The sequence below is a fragment of the Dermacentor silvarum genome, chromosome 2 (assembly GCF_013339745.2).
Source record: "Dermacentor silvarum isolate Dsil-2018 chromosome 2, BIME_Dsil_1.4, whole genome shotgun sequence".
NCBI classification, from domain to species: Eukaryota; Metazoa; Arthropoda; class Arachnida; order Ixodida; family Ixodidae; genus Dermacentor; species Dermacentor silvarum.
In genome coordinates this window covers 126,796,050-126,813,303 of record NC_051155.1, presented here as the reverse complement: position 1 = coordinate 126,813,303, position 17,254 = coordinate 126,796,050, and the positions used below count along the sequence as shown (strand labels likewise).

The following is a 17,254-nucleotide window of genomic DNA, read 5'->3' as shown; positions in this document are numbered from 1 at the left end:
GCCGTGTTGGCGGCGGTCCCGGCCGCCCGCTTCGAACTGAATTTGGCGTTGTCCTTGTAGAATTCACTTAGTTGGAAGCAAATGACTGCGTAAACGGCTTTCGCTTAGTCTCAGGCCGCTTCGACGACAGAGTATTATGGATAACCTTGAGTAGTTTTCGAGATAGCTTCTCGTTTCGAACGCGTCTAAGCCTAGCGAAAGAAATATCCGATGCCAACGCCATCTATCGGGGAAGTCGGGAGATAGGCATGACGACAGCATGTGGCCTCTGAGATCAGAAGATTTCTGTTGAAGGTTGTTGTAGAGAGCTTGCACTGCTTGTCTGTTTCCTCGCAGATCAGCGGATATGGGATGTACAAATACAACGCGATTCCTGAGAGATCATACTAGGAACTACTCAATCGGTGCAGAGACATGCAGACACGGCAACACCAACGCGATTGCAGACGACGCGAAAAGGCGCGCGCGCGCGAAACACCAGCATGCATTGCGACCGGAACTAGTGCCTCCTGATTGGCTGTCGTCCACCGCTGCGCGCTAGACGCTTCCGGCGGCGGCGTTCGCCCGACGAAAATGTTTGGACAGGCAGATCGGCTGCGGACGGCAAATTTCTTGACGCCGGCCGTCGGACGTTCGCCGCCCGACGAAGTTCTTCGCTCGGACGCCGGTTATTCGCTCCATGTATTCCGGCCTTAACGCGCACCGACAGTGAACGCTTCGGTGGTCTCAGTACTACGACGCCTCGATGCCAGCATTCGAAGGGACGCTGGCATCAAGAAGCACTACCAACGCCACCTAGGTGGCGTTCACCGTACTCAGCACAGCGGAGCGTGGCCTCCGCAATTAGCTCTGAAAATGTTTCTGAAGTTGATCGCGGAGGCTGCAATTACGACGCGCTGTACGCGCTGATTTGACTCGGTGACGATTCAGTTACGTGCTTTGTCTTGCGCGTTGTATTAGTGTGTCAGTTACGTGCTTCGTCTTTCGCGTTGTGCTAGCGTGTGCAGCGTAGTGCAGCTTCCATATGCACGACGGTTGCTCATGGTCATCGACGTTGGTAGTCGTGATGGAGGAGACGTGCCACCAGGCGTCAGCGTGGGTGCATCAACGCCTAAGGGCGCTTTAGCCACAAAACACCAATAGACATTATATATCAATGTGCAATAAACATTACACTACTTCTGTGAAGACACGTTTCACTTTCGTGTTCTATACCGATTCCTATATAAGAGGGATCAACCACATTTTTTTTTTTTTGCCGCTCGGCTCCTCAGCGGAGGTGAACTTTGCTGCGCATTCCGTGCCGCCGACCGAGTGCGCGAGGTTTGCGGGTTGCTTTTGGAGGGTGTTTCTTGGAGACACATAACATATATATATATATATATATATATATATCGCCATAGAGAACTGTGCTGATTAGCTTTATAAGTAGGCAACTGAAGCCAATGTGAAGCTAAGCCCGTCATCCGAGGAGTGTGTAACACCTTCCGAAACACGAAAATTGTTCACGCGGCTATCTGTGCAGCGTAACCATTTCCGATTAACTTAACCCAGGAAATCAGTACTTAAACGCTGAAGATTGCCACTGTCACATTCTTAGCAGGCGCCCATAAGTGACATGAATGTCTTCACCTAGCCGTCGGGCGAGCATTGAGCCATTCAGATCGCTGGAGTACGAAGTGACTGGAACTACAGCAAGGACGCTGGCTTCATGTTTGTACAGAAAAAAAAATGTGACAGCTTTTGCCCAATGGGGTACCATTCATGACGCTAGGCAAGGCGTGGCATTGCGGGTTACATATAAGTGCGACATGACGTGACGCAGAAAGCCAAGCAACTCCTGCTGGATAGTCGCCCTAGAGTTTCATACTAAAATCACTAGAGGGCACTCTGGCCGTGCGCTCTTTCACTTTCCATGGCAATAATGAATAGTCCGTGGAACTGTCCAGTTATCATTCTTGCGGCAAAAGGCGCTGTTCTGGCTGTGTTTACTATGGTACATCTGTCTTTATTGTCCAAAATTTTCAATTGATCGCATTTTTGTAAACGCAGAAGGCGATAACACTGTGTACAAGCATAACTATTGCCGATTGTTGGCTAGTATGACGCAATACTGTGTTGAAAATGAGCAATTTGCAAAGTCGTTTGAAGCCGGAAGGGCAAAATTTCGGCAAATCCATGTGGTAACCAATGTTCGCACGCTGGGCTGAACTGCCAAGCTTGCAACTCTCCGATACACACTGGCGCCACAATTCCCTCTAGTTACGTTTTGCACGAAAAGTAGGCTGACGGCTACCGGGAGTCTCACAAGGCTGGCTTAATGAGGAGCGTTGCAGTCGTGTTGCGCGAGATGAGACTGACTGGAAACCGTCTGCTCTGGTCAGCGGCTTGTATGCGTGTGCACAACGCTCACCCCTGCAGCCGAAGACACAACCTTGTCTTGGATCCGAGCCGACTGAATGTAGCGTTGACGGTGCGTGACCTCTTCGCTTCCTCCCTCTTGTAACTAAACGCACTCCGCGTCGTTGCAGAGCCCCTGACCTCTCGCGCGATGCGCCGCCGATAGCGGGACTGCACGACAGCACCAACGGCGGCGCCAACGCGGCTCGAGCGTCGGCACTATCGCAATCGCGATAAAAAAAGGGACGTTACTACGAGGTAAAATTGCTAAAACTTTGGAGCTATCTGCAAAATAGTAAATTGTGGTCTATTTTCGATACATAAATGAAAAACATTGCGCAGAATCTCCGCAGGCAGTTATCTGAATGATGCGTAAACGTTTCGTACTAACGGCATGGTGTTGAGTGCTCACACTCAACACTGCTGGTAATCCTGGCACTGCTCAGCGGCTGCGGTCGTCTTGGTGCCATTACTGTAACTGCGCTGCGGCGACACGAACTACTGCGGAAGGCGGCGCAACTTGAACTGATGAGGCAAGGGTGCGCTGAAGAGGTTCCAATCCGAAGCCACTGCTGCTCCTCAGTTATGGCTTACTAAAGGTGTACCTAGTGCGTGCCTGATTGCACACATCACAGAGACGCGCTCGTGCCACTGCTCGCGCATCCGTCGTCGTCTTCTTCCACAGCTGGCGAACATGAGAGCGATCGTCTTACACGAAGGACGGAGGGCCGCTCGGACAGTTTTCTCGTCGGATAACCATAGAAATGCTTACGCATTTAAAATGGCATTTGATACATTTTGAAATACATTAGTCTAAAATAATTTAGTGTTTGTCCTTAACATCCGCCCTTAGGGAAAGGTCTAGCTCGGAGCCAAATTTCTTTATTCAGATACATGGAAAACGCACAAATGCTTTTTGAGAGAACTCGTGCTTCCGTAGATGATCGTTGATGCATCGACCTGTTAGGCCGATACAAGAGCGCCCGCATGTAAAGGGTATCTTGTAAACGACAGTGCACGCGCATTGAACGAAGCAACGTCCATGTGTCGTTTCACATTGCCGGTTTCTTTGCCCACCTTCATTGTTTCTTCTACGGCAAAGAGCTCAGAGTTTTCCGGTTGCGCTGAATAGGACTACTACACCTATTTCCCCGCGACCTTCTTTAGCCTGTGTGACACTTCATGCACGTATGGGATAACTGCTGTGGTAACATGAGAGGCATTCGCAAGGCTTTTATCATCCAGTTCTTCATTTTACCCTTTGAAGGACGCTAATAGCCGTTCCGCAAACAGAATAGGATGCCTGGAAAATATGGAGGCGCGAAGTTTACAGATCAGCTAAATGAGAAAAGCAGCAAAGTTTCTTAGCAGGATAAATTTGAAACAAATTTATGGTATTTGTGGGAGAAAGTTAATTGTAGCGACTGCAGGAAGCAGAATTTTGATTCACGGCCTGCAATCGTTTAATAAATATTCGCGAAAAATTTTCAAAAATATTGCAAAACGAAGTTTACAAATTCATAACTATGCCGCAAAAGCCGATACTGGAGTTCTGTAAACTGCCTCTATTACAGCATCTTAATAGCACAAATTTGAAACATTAATTTATAGCTTATACCTGAAATTGTCAAAATGTTTAGGAGAGTCTAGCAAAAGCCTTACTTACAAATTAGTGGTATATTTCAGAGCATTGCACAGTACGTCAGTATTGTCCCATTTAGATATATTATTAGATGCAGTTTACAAAATTGTAATAGCGCATTTTATTGCACAGCTGTAAACTTCTTGCTCTAATTCATTGTTGGAGTATCTATATAGTTTACAATTGTTTAATGGTATGTTATGATAAAACTATTACGATCCCTCGGAACGCGCGTCAGCACGTAGCGGGCCGCTGCCACGTCGGTACAGAAAGGCCGAGCCTCTCTGCTGCGTCGCGGGCCGGATGGACAGCCCATAGTTGTGCTTGCTTAATTTATATTATTGCTTCGTTTAATGCTTACTGGTATACATTTATGTACGACATCACGTTTCACAACATGCCTCAATAGCCTGGTAACGCTTTAATCGCTTTCACGAGAAACGAGGTGTTTGAGAATGGGTGATTGGATTGCTACGTTTTCTCGGCGCAATGACATAATTTAATTTTGCTATTTTGAACAATTATTGTAGAACAGTTGATGACCTAAATAGCAAAACGTTTCACTGAGACAATAGATTATAGCTTTAGTTTTATTTTCTTTTAAATTCAACCAATCGCATAAATTCGATGCAGTGATTTCCGAGAGCGATGATTTCACCGTTCTCGTGTAAATGATTAGGCGCTCCTCAGGTGAAACTTCGTAAGCAAATAATTTGCGTAACAGGTTATATTGCTCCACGGCCATCCCCCCCCCCCCCCCCTACAACTCTAAGAATAACTTTTATTATACATATATTTACGACATGTTTAACATCTTGTCTCTACAGCCTTCTGGTTACCTTTTATTAGCATTCACGAGAAACCAGCAGCTCAGAAATGCATGGTTGGATTTTGTGTTTGTTCGGCACAAAGTGCAAAAGTGTGGTGGTGGTCAACCGCGGACGCCAGTGGCCTCGTGTCCACTGAAGGTATCTCATCACTTTGGAAATAATGTCAACGGCATAGAATATGCCTTGTGCCAGCACTCCATGTCACACTTTAACCACACGATGCATGTTATCCGGCAATTCAATAGCAACCGTCCACTGACTCGGAACACTACTAGTAGGTTGTCCGATAAAAACATTTAATTAAATGCCACTTCGCGAAAAGTGGGAAACTCGCAGCGAGAACGGCTCGGAGCGTCTCGCCGCGACCTCGCGCTGCCCGCGCGAGATTTCGCTTGCTTTATGCTCGAACCATCTAAAACTGCGCAACCCGCAAGTGGGAAGAATACATAAGAAGGAACTGCTGAAACCCCCCGAGACGCTCCAGAAAGCATGTTCGGCGATTAAGATGTCTTACGATCTCCGCAGACCAGTAACTTTGTTAAAGTAGCGTTATGGATCGGCAGAACTCGTCAACATCGTCATGCACTCACGCGTTCTCGGATGTTATCTCTTGCGGCGTGATGCTATGGACCTTGGCTGCTATCAGGGCCTTGATGCGTGCCTGCAGGAACAACAAATGAAGGACTTGTATTCGAGGCATTCCTGGACACCAGTGCCCGAGCATGTACGCAGGGGACACTTTCAGAAGCTCGGGCACCACCGCTCCATACGACTCTTAATGGTGGCGTCCTGACAGGTGGCGCGAATGATTTCCTTGCACCTCGCATCGCAGGCCCTATGGAGTTGCCTTCAGCACTACGTACGCAAGAACAGGCAACGCCACCTAGGTTTTGTTAAAGGTTATACAGTAACTAAGCTATAGCGCGACAATAAAAATGGAATCACAAACTTAGGGCGATGTCTGCTTAGTTTAAGTAAAGGTGTTTATATCATCATCATCAGCCTATATTTTATGTCCACTGCAGGACGAAGGCCTCTCCCTGCGATCTCCAATTACCCCTGTCTTGCACTAGCGTATTCCAACTTGCGCCTGCAAATTTCCTAACTTCATCATACCATCTGGTTTTCTGCCGACTGCGACTGCGCTTCCCTTCTCTTGGTATCCATTCTGTAACCCTAATGGTCCACCGGTTATCCATCCTACGCATTACATGGCCTGCCCACCTCCATTTCTTCCGCTTAATGTCAACTAGAATATCGGCTATCCCCGTTTGTTCTCTGATCCACATCACTCTCTTCCTGTCTCTTAACGTTAGTCCTAAGATTTTTCTTTCAGTCCTTAACTTGTTTGTGCGGTACTTAACTTGTTCTCGAGCTTCTTTGTTAACCTCAAAGTTTCTGCCCCATATGTTAGCACCGGTAGAATGTAATGATTGTACACTTTTCTCTTCAACGACAGTGGTAAGCTCCCAGTCAGGATTTGGAAATGCCTGCCGTATGCACTCCAACCCAATTTTATTCTTCTGTAAATTTCTTTCTCGTGACCAGGGTCACCTGTGAGTAATTGACCTAGATAAACGTACTCCTTTACAGACTTTAGAGGCTGACTGGCGATCCTGAATTCTTGTTCTTTTGCCAGGCTATTGAACATTATCTTTGTCTTCTGCATATTCATCTTCAACCCAATTCTTAGACTTTGTCGATTAAGGTCCTCAATCATTTGCTGCAATTAGTCTCCATTGTTGCTTAATAGGACAATGTCATCTGCAAACCGAAATTTGCTGAGATATTCGCCGTTGATCCTCACTCCTAAGCCTTCCCAGTCGAAGAGATTGAATACTTCTTCTAAGCATGCAGTGAATAGCATTGGAGAGATTGTGTCTCCTTGCCTGACCCCTTTCTTGATAGGTAACTTTCTACTTTTCTTGTGGAGAACCAAGGTAGCTGTGGAATCCTTGTAGATGTTTGCTAAGATATTCACGTATGCCTCCTGTACTCCTTGATTACGCAATGCCTCTATGACTGCTGGTATCTCTACTGAATCAAATGCCTTTTCATAATATATGAAAGCCATATAGAGAGGTTGATTGTACTCCGCAGATTTCTCGATTACCTGATTGATGACATGGATATGATCCATCGTAGAATATCCCTTCCTGAAGCCAGCCTGGTTGGCTGCTCTCTTGGTTGGCTGAAGTCAAGTGTTGCCTTGATTCTATTGGAAATTATCTTGGTGAATATTTTATACAATAGTGAAAGCAAGCTAATGGGTCTATAATTCTTCAATTATTTGACGTCTCCCTTCTTATGGATTAGTATAATGTTGGCGTTCTTCCAGCTCTCTGGTACACTAGAAGTTGTGAGGCATTGCGTATAAACGGCCGCAAGCTTTTCATGCATGTTATCTCCTCCATCTTTGATTAAATCTACTGTTATTCCATCTTCTCCAGCAGCTTTTCCCCTGGTCATGTCTTTCAAGGTCCTTCTAACTTCATCGCTAGTTATAGAACGAGCCTCTGTTTCCGGTTCAACACTATTTCGAATTAAAGGTGTTTATATAGTGAGCACGAACATGGTGAGATTCTGTATATGGCGACGACGGAGGCGGGGAAGAGATTCCATTGTTTGCTGCTCTTGCTTCAGACTACACGTCAGTTCTACAGAAGAGGACTCATTAACTTTTCAGATATTTAAACTAATCCAGGTGGCGCTGGTACAACAGACCTAGTCATCTCACGCCTTCCCCCATATCGGCGCCGAAGGTCCACCACCTTTATTTATTTGAAGCGCCTTACAGGCCAGTAGAGCGTTGTGTAAGGGGTGCGTAGAAATCCGAACAATGGATACGCAACGAGATAAAAAAAGAAAACAAAGTACAATACATGGTAAATAAAATTTGAGCACATAATCGAAGTACAGAAGAGCAGACCAAGCAATGCGGAAATAAGAAGATATATGGTGCACAGTTTAAAGCACACGATGAAATAAAAAGCGCATGGCGCATGGATAAGTGCACATTTCATCAAAGCGTGTTATAGCACGATGTAAGGCAGACAAAATGTAACAAAAAAAGGAAACGAGATGCTTAACAGGAAATCAGAAAAAAAAAACACTTCAAAATATGAACTGAGGCATGCTAAACGACGGCCTCAGTGATATGTATCAGGATTAGACAGATATGCGATACTGTCTGGTAGGTTATTCCGTAATATGATAGCTCGTGGAAGTGCTGATGAATTAAAAGCTAAAGTGTCACACTAGATCCGTGTAAAACTAATTTGGATTGTGTGGTATGGGACATCGAGGTGAAAGGAATATGATCTATTGGAGTGTACATATTTATGTTAGTAGAGTGATGTAACGGCGTGTGCATAAAGATTGGAGAGAAAGGACAGTTTTAATCTGAGTGACGCTTGAATGGTAGTTATAGTTCCTTGAGATGAATAGTGCTGCCCTATTTTGGATGGATTCTAGTGTGGTGACCATGTTGTTATGATACTGGAGACCAAATGAAGGAAGCAAACTCAATTTGTGGGCGAACAGAAGTAAGGTTGGCTAGTTTGCGAATATTAGCAGGGGAATTTCTGAGGTTACGGCGTAGCTACCCTAAAGACTTATAGCCGACGGCGCATATGGATGTCATATGAAAGGACCATGAAAGATCTTATGAAAGGTTAACACCGAGGTATTTGTAACGGGAAACGTGAGACAGTAAGTCGTCTTGAATATGATATGTATAGCTAAAATTGTTATGTTTGCGGCTGAATGAAATGAGTTTACATTTCGATACCTTAAGGGTCATTAACAATGTTTTGCAACACTCTTTGATAAGATGAAGGTCGGATTGGAGTGCCAGGTGGTCCTTAGCAGCCGTAATGGGGCGGTAGATGACACAATCATCCGCAAAATTCGCATATAGCAAGAAATGTTATTAGGTAAATCATTTATATAAATAAGAAATAATAATGGACCGATTATGTCAGGACCACCGCCTCTCCCTGTGCTCCCTTCTTTTATTGCCAAGCGGCACGAGCGGTTCTTCGCTCTTTGCGTTTCACTGGAATTTTTTGCGCCGCCGGCTATTTGGGCTCTGCGTATGCATTGCGCGCGACACCGACGTGCCATGCGGGTGACGCATAGTACGCTCACTGGAGCACGTCACACGATTTCGCGGCGTGCATTGATGTAGTGCTCGACTTGCTTTGTTCTCACAACCCCGACGACAGTGAATGACGGGTTTTAGGATTGACTGCTACTACTATAACTTATTGACTTCTAGCCAGTTTTTTTTTTCTGGTTGAGAATAAAATATTTGCTTCTCTGGTGCATACCGGTTCGTCCCTGCGGCCTATATATACAGCGGGTGCGATCTAAAATAAATAAATAAACTATTTTATATTCCAAAATTGGCCTCGGCCGACTATACACCGGGTGCGGACTATAGTATGGAAAATACGGTAATTTGCAGAAAGCAAGGTTGCCACATGATCTACGCACCATGCGTATGCGTTTGTGTCTACAACGCGCGAACTTTGGGCTTCCGACGCGTGCAAAGACGCACCTTGTAATTTGCCTCCTCCTGTACAGTGCCCAACAGGGAGTAGGCCACCCTCTCGGTTTCGACTAACTGCTTGACGTGCTCGTCCCACAGGTCTTTGTCGCCGGACTTCAGTGCAGCCCACATCCATAGGTAGCCGGTGAAGTCCTGCTGCCGCTGGCTGCATGGTGCACAAGAATTGGCCCGTTGGTGGTGAACAGACTACGTTCTGGCTTAGTGGGATTATATGTCCTTGCGCTGTGCAACACAAACAAGAATCATTATTGAATGAACGAGAACGCGTTGCGGGCGCTCGTCAGACGAGCTACTTATAACTATATTCAACTGCCTCCGTAACGGCATACGGTTCACTTTTGACATCCCGTGTTCACGTGACACACACGTGAACACACGCGTGCACGCATGTTCCTGAGAAAAGAAAATTCCCGAGAACGGCCAACTACAGGGTTTCTTTAACCTAAGAAAATGTGCTTTGCAGTGAAAGGTAGATTTTTTTTTCAGCAGGATTGGTTTCTCTAGGGTAAAGCGTTAATTTCATCATGCATTCTGTGATCGAAACGCATTTTGTTTGTTTCTTTAAGAGTTTGAACTAACCCTTTGTGTGCAGCTTCTCTGCCCACCAAGTGCAGGCAATATATGCTTCAGCGAATTAGTGCTAACTTCTGAAAATGACGCGGCTGCCGAGCAACTACAAATTTCAGTTAAACCACGGAAAAAGTAAGAAACAAAAGACGGAAGGAAACAGAGAAATGTAGTTAATAAAATTGCCGCATCTGTACAGCTTTTTTTTCTTTTGTTTCACTACACATTTGAGAGTGCAAGGACTGCGTGCTGGCTAACCATCGCAATTACTGAAATTCTTAAAATATAAGGAGGCGCCCTCAATCATACAATCCTGCTGCGAAGACATTCTGACTGAACCATTTCGGCGCCATCTGCCCGCGATCCACACCTGCGACCCTAGGATTACATAACGAACGAATGTACAGCATTAATTATTTCTTTTCGTGATTGAATCAAAGATAAACCTTTCACCTATCGCAATAGAAAAGTTTTTTTTTTAGTTTCACTATTGTAGACAGTTATATCACTTTGGAGTTGTGTTTGCTTGATAAAAAAATATATATATAGGCGACGCCAATGTGCACCGATAGGTAACCCCTTCAACGCAAACTACTTCGCGACATTTTCCACGTGAATATGATGGCGTTGATTCTGCAACGATGTACAGAGAATAAGAATAATGACTACTGTTTATCACAGGATATGTTGACAGATATATTGAAAAGGCGAGCAATATTTTTACAATTAATCGTATTATGCTATGGGTGTAATTATTCACTTTAAAGGTCCCCAAAACCACCTCAGATATTTTTTGAACATTTCAAGTAAACACGCGCATCGGGTTCAGAATGCCGTCACGATCAACGATGCCAAACGCTGCAGCGCTACGCGCTGCGGGCGCGCCAGAAAAAAAAAAAAAAAAAAAAAAAACAATGCCGTCCTCCTCCCCTGGCCTTTCCAGTATCCCCAGCGGTCGTCACGATGTCAGCAGGGTGCATCTGGTGATGTCAACAACGTTTACGACGCCCATTGGTTGAACAAGGACCTACGACTTTCGTCAAGTGATTAAATTAAAGGGTTGCGACTATAATGAAGATTCAGAGCAATGCGATAATGGCGCGCACAACTCTCATAACAGCGTGCACGTATGCGCGCTCCCTGCTCTTCCTCGTCGTGTTGCTCGCTTGTGCGCGCTTGCGAATCGGTAATTACAGCCCGCAACGCAAGTGCCAAATCCCTCGCGCTCCATCCAACACAGTCGTGCTTACCGGTCTGATTAGCTGCGCGAACAGAGGGCGACAGTGTTGGCCTTTCTAGACGTGCGCGCAACACAGGGTCCATAGTGGCACGCTTCGCATGAGCACGGGCCGGCACGGCAGCCACAGCGGGTATAGCCACAGTGGGTAGCACGTTACCGGCACGGTAACTCGCCGCACGCCGTTTGCCATTCGCGGGCCGCCGTTCGACAGCGGTTTTGCTCGCGAACGGCGAGATTTCCTTGCCGTACGTAGACAGGATGAGACCGGGACTCACTTGTGCGGCACATTCACCGCCGCTGCTCGCTCGACGGCGCCGATATCGTCGCTAGGCCTTTTCCGTTTCCCTTCAAAGCTAAAGCGGACGGCACTTCGGAATGAATTACGGACGCTCACAAGCCGCAATAATTGTACACAAAGAAGAAAAATACGCTGATATTAATTAGCGGTGCCGTCGGCTGCGAGGCGAGCACAACCGAGCCGGTCGTCTCCTGTCGGTAGCCGTGCACTGCAGCTGAGCTGCAGCCGATGTTTTCGTCGCCGGTGGCGGAGGCGCGCAGCTTCGCGGTCGTCGATTGGCCCGTTGATCGTGCTGCGGGCGGTCCGCCGGCCGAACTGCTGTATACTTTAGACACCCTCTCGCGCGGCAGACGTTCTACAGCGCTGGAGGCCGGTTCGCCGTCGGTATATTTGCCGCTAGCGTGGATGTGCCTTAACCGGAAATGGACAACGCGTTGGCGATGACGTATGTTACGTGACATTTGGAGGAGCACTCGGCTGTAACTCGGCGAGGAGGAGAGACCAGCCGACGAGGAGAGTTGCGAAGGAAAGAGCGAAGTGAACGAGGGCGGTGTTTCGATTATCAAACGCTTGTGACTCCGCTATTACGGCACTATTTCGAAAAATTCTCGCGGCTACGTGTTCGTTGTAGACTCGTGCACAACTGCAACACCACCACTAATTTTCGACCTCTGGGTGGTTTAGGGGCCCTTTAAGCACATGTTTTAAGTACAAAATCAAAGCTGCAAAATAATTATAATTCCGGGATTTTACGCACCAAACGCCACGAAATGATTATGAGGGGCGCCTTAGTGGGGGATCCGAATTAATTGTGACCACCTGGGGTCCTTCAACAAGCACCCAATGCGCAGTGCACGGGTGTTTTGCCCGCATCTAAATGCGACCGCCGCGGCCGGACCGCGGCCGGGATCGGGATTAGCAGTACAACAGCAATGCCACCATGGCGGGTAATTACAGCCGCAACGAAGTATTATGCATCTAGGAGTTCTGTGCTTAGCACCAACTTTAAAAGTACCTCCGCATCTGTGTCGAAATGCGTTGGCATTGTAGTTAACACATATGCCTCTGGAAAAACTGAAGTGGTGGTAGGGTGTTGACTGGAAGGATCAGTGAACTTCCGGAACTATAGTACTTCGGAACTTATTTCTCGAAGCAGTTTTTAAGCACAGAACCTATGCTGAATGGATACGACTTCATTGCTACTTGCCTTCAATTCACCTATTATAGCATTTGCTTAAAGTGAATAATTATTAGGTTGATCAGTGAAACATTGCTAATATCTTGTCACACGGCGATTTATTGTACGAGTAACGCTCGCCTGTTAAACAAATGCAGATAATGCAACTGAACTTCGATCCCGCGTAAGAATTTTAGAGGTTTGTTTCCAGAAAAAGAATCGTCTCAATAATTGAAAATATCAAATTTTAGTTTCGGGGAACTACTGAAACGGGTGTAGAAATCTTGCATAGAGTGGTTTGGTTTGTAAAGGTACTTTGAATCCTGCAGCTTTTTAATGCTGCTGACATTGACGGTCACAAAATTTTTAACGCGATATCGTTGAGGGCCCCGTGTCGCAGAAAATTCGGCGTCGCCAACCGGCGTCGGCGTGCGATGTCGGCGGGTGGCGGAGAAAGTCATCCCCAACCACGCAGGCCCTCCGAATATATTTAGGTACATGTATACGCTCCGCCTTCTTATATGACATGCGGTATATGAGGGTTATATTGCCACACCATTCTATCACAATGTTGCTCATACCTTTGTCTTGCATTCTTGACAAAGCTACTCCTCAGAATTTTGGAGAACGACAATCCACAAACAAATGCCATGAAACAAAACACCCACAGCGCCTGCCTTTTATGTTAAATCTTCTCAGACTGAAATATTAAAAGTACGAAACAAAAACGGAAACTTCAAAACTATGCCATTTTTTTGGCGCGGCTCTGCAATATCACCGGGATCGCTCCACGCAAGAGGCCGCGTTTCTACCAGAAAGCTCGCCTTCGTGCATAGAGTTCGGCGCCAGTGTTTCCCGGTAACCATTACGGTTGCTTAAGCTGCAGTTGTCTGGTAGCGTGAGAAGCAGTCAGGGAACTTTGAATGATATCGCGTTCCACTCTTAAAAGCGAAGCTTAAGAGTCTTCCAATTTTAAAAATTTTAATACTACCTTTAGATGACAACAGCTGCGTCTCCATGTGCGTGGTATCTCCATGATCTCCTCATGTTTACTATGGTAAAAACTGCATTTCATTGCTTAAACGCAGAGATGAAGATAGAACTATGTGTAGTAAATTGCCGTGTTGCTGTCGCGTCCGGTATTTTCACACAATCTCAGTGATTTCGAACATACCTCAAGGTTGCTTTCGGCCGTGTGGGACGCCATAGACGTCTACATCAATTTACTGTCAAATTTATGAAAAGCGGATGACAAGAATATGAGTAAACCACTTCTTTACAGTTACACATGGACCGTACTTCATACCCAGAATGCATATCTTGCGTAATAACTTCTGTGCGAATTTTGAAAAAAAAAAGAAAATGTTGAAGGCAATGTGCAATGCATTGCAGAAGGGGTCTTACGAGGAAACGAGTGCGCGCTCTTCCGAAGAGACCACAGCCACCGACAGCTGCGTGCGGCTGCCGCACTCGTGTACGGCGAAGATAAGTGCACGCGTTACAAGAAGCGACAGAACTCGAGCAAGGTTAGTTGAAAAAAAAAAAAAAAAAGGTGCACAGTGCAGTTATCGAAGCACCCGAACGAAACCTACCGGATGCCAAAGATACACGTCTCGCAGGACCACTTGTTAGGCCGACTTTTTTTTTTTTTGAGAAACGGAAAAAAAAAAGAGAAAAGGCAAAGGTGGTGGCTTCACGGAGAGTTGGCTAGCAAAGATTGGCTGCGTGGTCTAGCGCACTCAGTCCTAGCGTTCTTCCTTTCTCCGAGGATTCACACATTAGTAAAATCCGTTCGATGGTCAAGCTAGGTTGCATGCATCAGAGACAGATGTCTGCGCTGTTATTTCTGATAATAGCACCTCGATCTCTGGCACGCACGCACTTCCGATTCTCACCGAGAACAGCGCTTATCCTGGAGTTGTACAAAAAATATTGAAGAGGACGGTATGAAGGGGGGCGCTGTTACTGTTACACGGAATGGAGTACCTCCAATGGCAACTCTGTTGCACTCACATTATTGAGTACTGCTTAGCCGCTTCGCCCAGAAGGTACCAAGCGTTGATGGCATCTGGTGGCGTCTGAAAATGCAGCAGTCACTGTTAGCTCGAACCGTTACATTTATGTTTGATGATTGATCACGTCACTAAGTTTTTTTTCTCCGCAATCCTGACGTTTCCATCTATTGGTCCCTAAATTATGTGCTCAGCGAGGCTGATGTCTCACTGTCAGATGGAAACGCCCCTGCACTACGCGTTTTCCAAGTGGCCTAAGGCTAGTGCAAAAAAGCTATATTTGCATAATACAGACACGCCACAGCAACGCAGTTCATTGCGACGTGCTATTCTCATTTCGCCATTACAGAGTGCCACTTTTAAAGCTGCGCATTTTCGATTTGATGTCGGCGTGCAAAGCGCAACAAGTTGCATCACTCTGTGGTGCGCCTTTGCGCCAACCATACCGGCTAGGATTGCGAAGGGAAATATTTAGAAAAAAAGAAAAACAGTCTTACGTTACGACTGTTCGTTCGTAGGAAGCAACGAACAGTTGCAGCTCGTCATTGCGTCGACATTTCCGGCTCAGAGTGCAAGGTGAATGTATTTAGAAAAAATAATCTTTTGCTAAGGCTGTTGCTTTTTACGAACAGTCGTAGGTGCCATTCTGTCACGATGGACGTATCAGCTCTTACAAACATAACGTTTCGCGGCTTCGGCGTAATTTCAACAGAAAAATCTAACGCGATGAACTTGCCTGAGTGTACGAGTATTGTTAGTCATAGGCTTTCGGAGGACTTCTTACGCACGCACAATCTCATACAATCTGTTTTCAAGTTACCTAAAGCTGCTGTAAAAAGCTACGATTGCGTAAGTTACACCCGTGTAATCACACGTGTCACTTATGCACTGGGCAGCCTTGGCGTCAAGGCATTCCCTTGCACGCTATGTATACGTATAGGGAGGCCACAACGTTGTGCCAAAATAAGCTTTAGTGGCGAAGCGCCGATCACGTAGGCACATAACGACACAATTAAATCGCAACCACCCTGGCTCAATTGTTCGGTATGCCAAGTCGCCATGCCAAGCGTCAATGTAAAACCAATGTAGCCGAAGGAAAACTGTTGCAACTGTTCCATCGCTGTTCTTTTCTTTTACCACCACCATATATGATGATGCGCACCTGCACGCCAGTGACGTGCAGCATGCGTCAAGTAAAGCTGTTCTCACCGACTCCATGTCCTTGCCGATGAGTGCCCACCACTCGGGGTTGAGCTCGATTCCGTAGCACGCCATCACGGAGGGGTTCACGTACAGTGGCTTTGTGTCCTCGGCCGTAACCGTGAACGCAGCTGCACGCGCGGCGCGCGGGTGATTTAGGATTTGTCTTATACGCCGAAGTTGCCGGGAAATGCATTTTTTCTCTCGTAAGCGTTCGATGTCGCACAATGAAGACCACTGGTGGAGGAAACTATAGCTCGATCTTGTGGAGCTCGCCCTTTAATTGCTGGCGTTCCATAGTTGCAAGTGGCGGCTCAACCCCCAGCACTAGGATGTAGAGGTGCCCGCGCCAATAGCTTATCAATCAATATCAAAACCGAGCGACTGTTCATTTGCGAGAGGGCAGGCGTATGTGCTCGCATGCGCGAACTTCACGCGCCTGTGTTCGCCTTAACAGTGGGCTGCGCTGTACTCCACTGAGATTAAATATAGCAATCACTTGAGGGCATATTATGTACAGGTTAATTAGGACAGTAATATAGCCCATTACGCTAACGGTATTAAGCTACACAGAGCGTCAGTAACGGATGTTACGGCAAAAGAATTTGTGTCTTGTCTTGTAGCCTTTGTGTCCGCATTACTTGCGCGACAGTGGTGTCGCCAAGTGTCAATCAACTAGCCAAAGAGCAACTTATTTCAAGATGAAGTTTAATACCCGACGTTTTCCTTATACCAGTGCATACAACCATGCACTACTAAACGCCCTTTTTGCTTTTCAATCAGTATCATTACATAGAAGGAACTTTTTTTTTTGGATAAAACCTGCTCCCGCGGACAGACTTTCTGGCGCCAGCCACTCGTGACGATAGTGGTGGGCATTATTACAACGAGATAATCACCACGGTGGCGCGCTATAAGAGCGGTACTAATTTTGGATGCGCACTTTGCGATATTCACTTCGAGGATGGCTCAGACCACGGTCACAAAATGGTACAAGAGCCGCCTGCCAAAACCGCCATGTACGAAGGGCCAAGTTACAGCAGGGCTGTCACGGGGCTTTCTCGTCAGTATTGATTTCCGCATTCCGATGCCTACAGTTGTTTACTATACAACGTCACACGAGGTGATGTTTGGCTGACGTTACTTCAACGAGTTCAGCGAGCACAGTAGAGAACTTCACGCGAGAAGTGTGCGTGTGTGGGAAAATAACATTGGCGTAAGTTTCTTAACAAAGACGCCGCAGTGGGTATCGATATATACAGGGTGTTTCAGCGAACACTTTCAAAATTTATTTAAGGTTGCCTGTGGCAGATAG

General features: G+C 46.4%; 1 protein-coding gene across 1 annotated transcript in view; it reads right to left on the bottom strand.

The window, feature by feature from the left end:
• Nucleotides 1-17,254, bottom strand: part of LOC125943523 (uncharacterized) — an 82,395-nt gene that overhangs the window by 17,811 nt on the left and 47,330 nt on the right. Inside the window, exons 13-16 of the mRNA XM_049662882.1 lie at nucleotides 15,949-16,070; nucleotides 14,741-14,805; nucleotides 9,434-9,590; nucleotides 5,463-5,533 (exon numbers count right to left, since the gene is read on the bottom strand). Of these exons, the coding sequence (XP_049518839.1) occupies nucleotides 5,463-5,533; nucleotides 9,434-9,590; nucleotides 14,741-14,805; nucleotides 15,949-16,070 (415 nt within the window). The remainder of the gene's footprint in view (nucleotides 1-5,462; nucleotides 5,534-9,433; nucleotides 9,591-14,740; nucleotides 14,806-15,948; nucleotides 16,071-17,254) is intronic.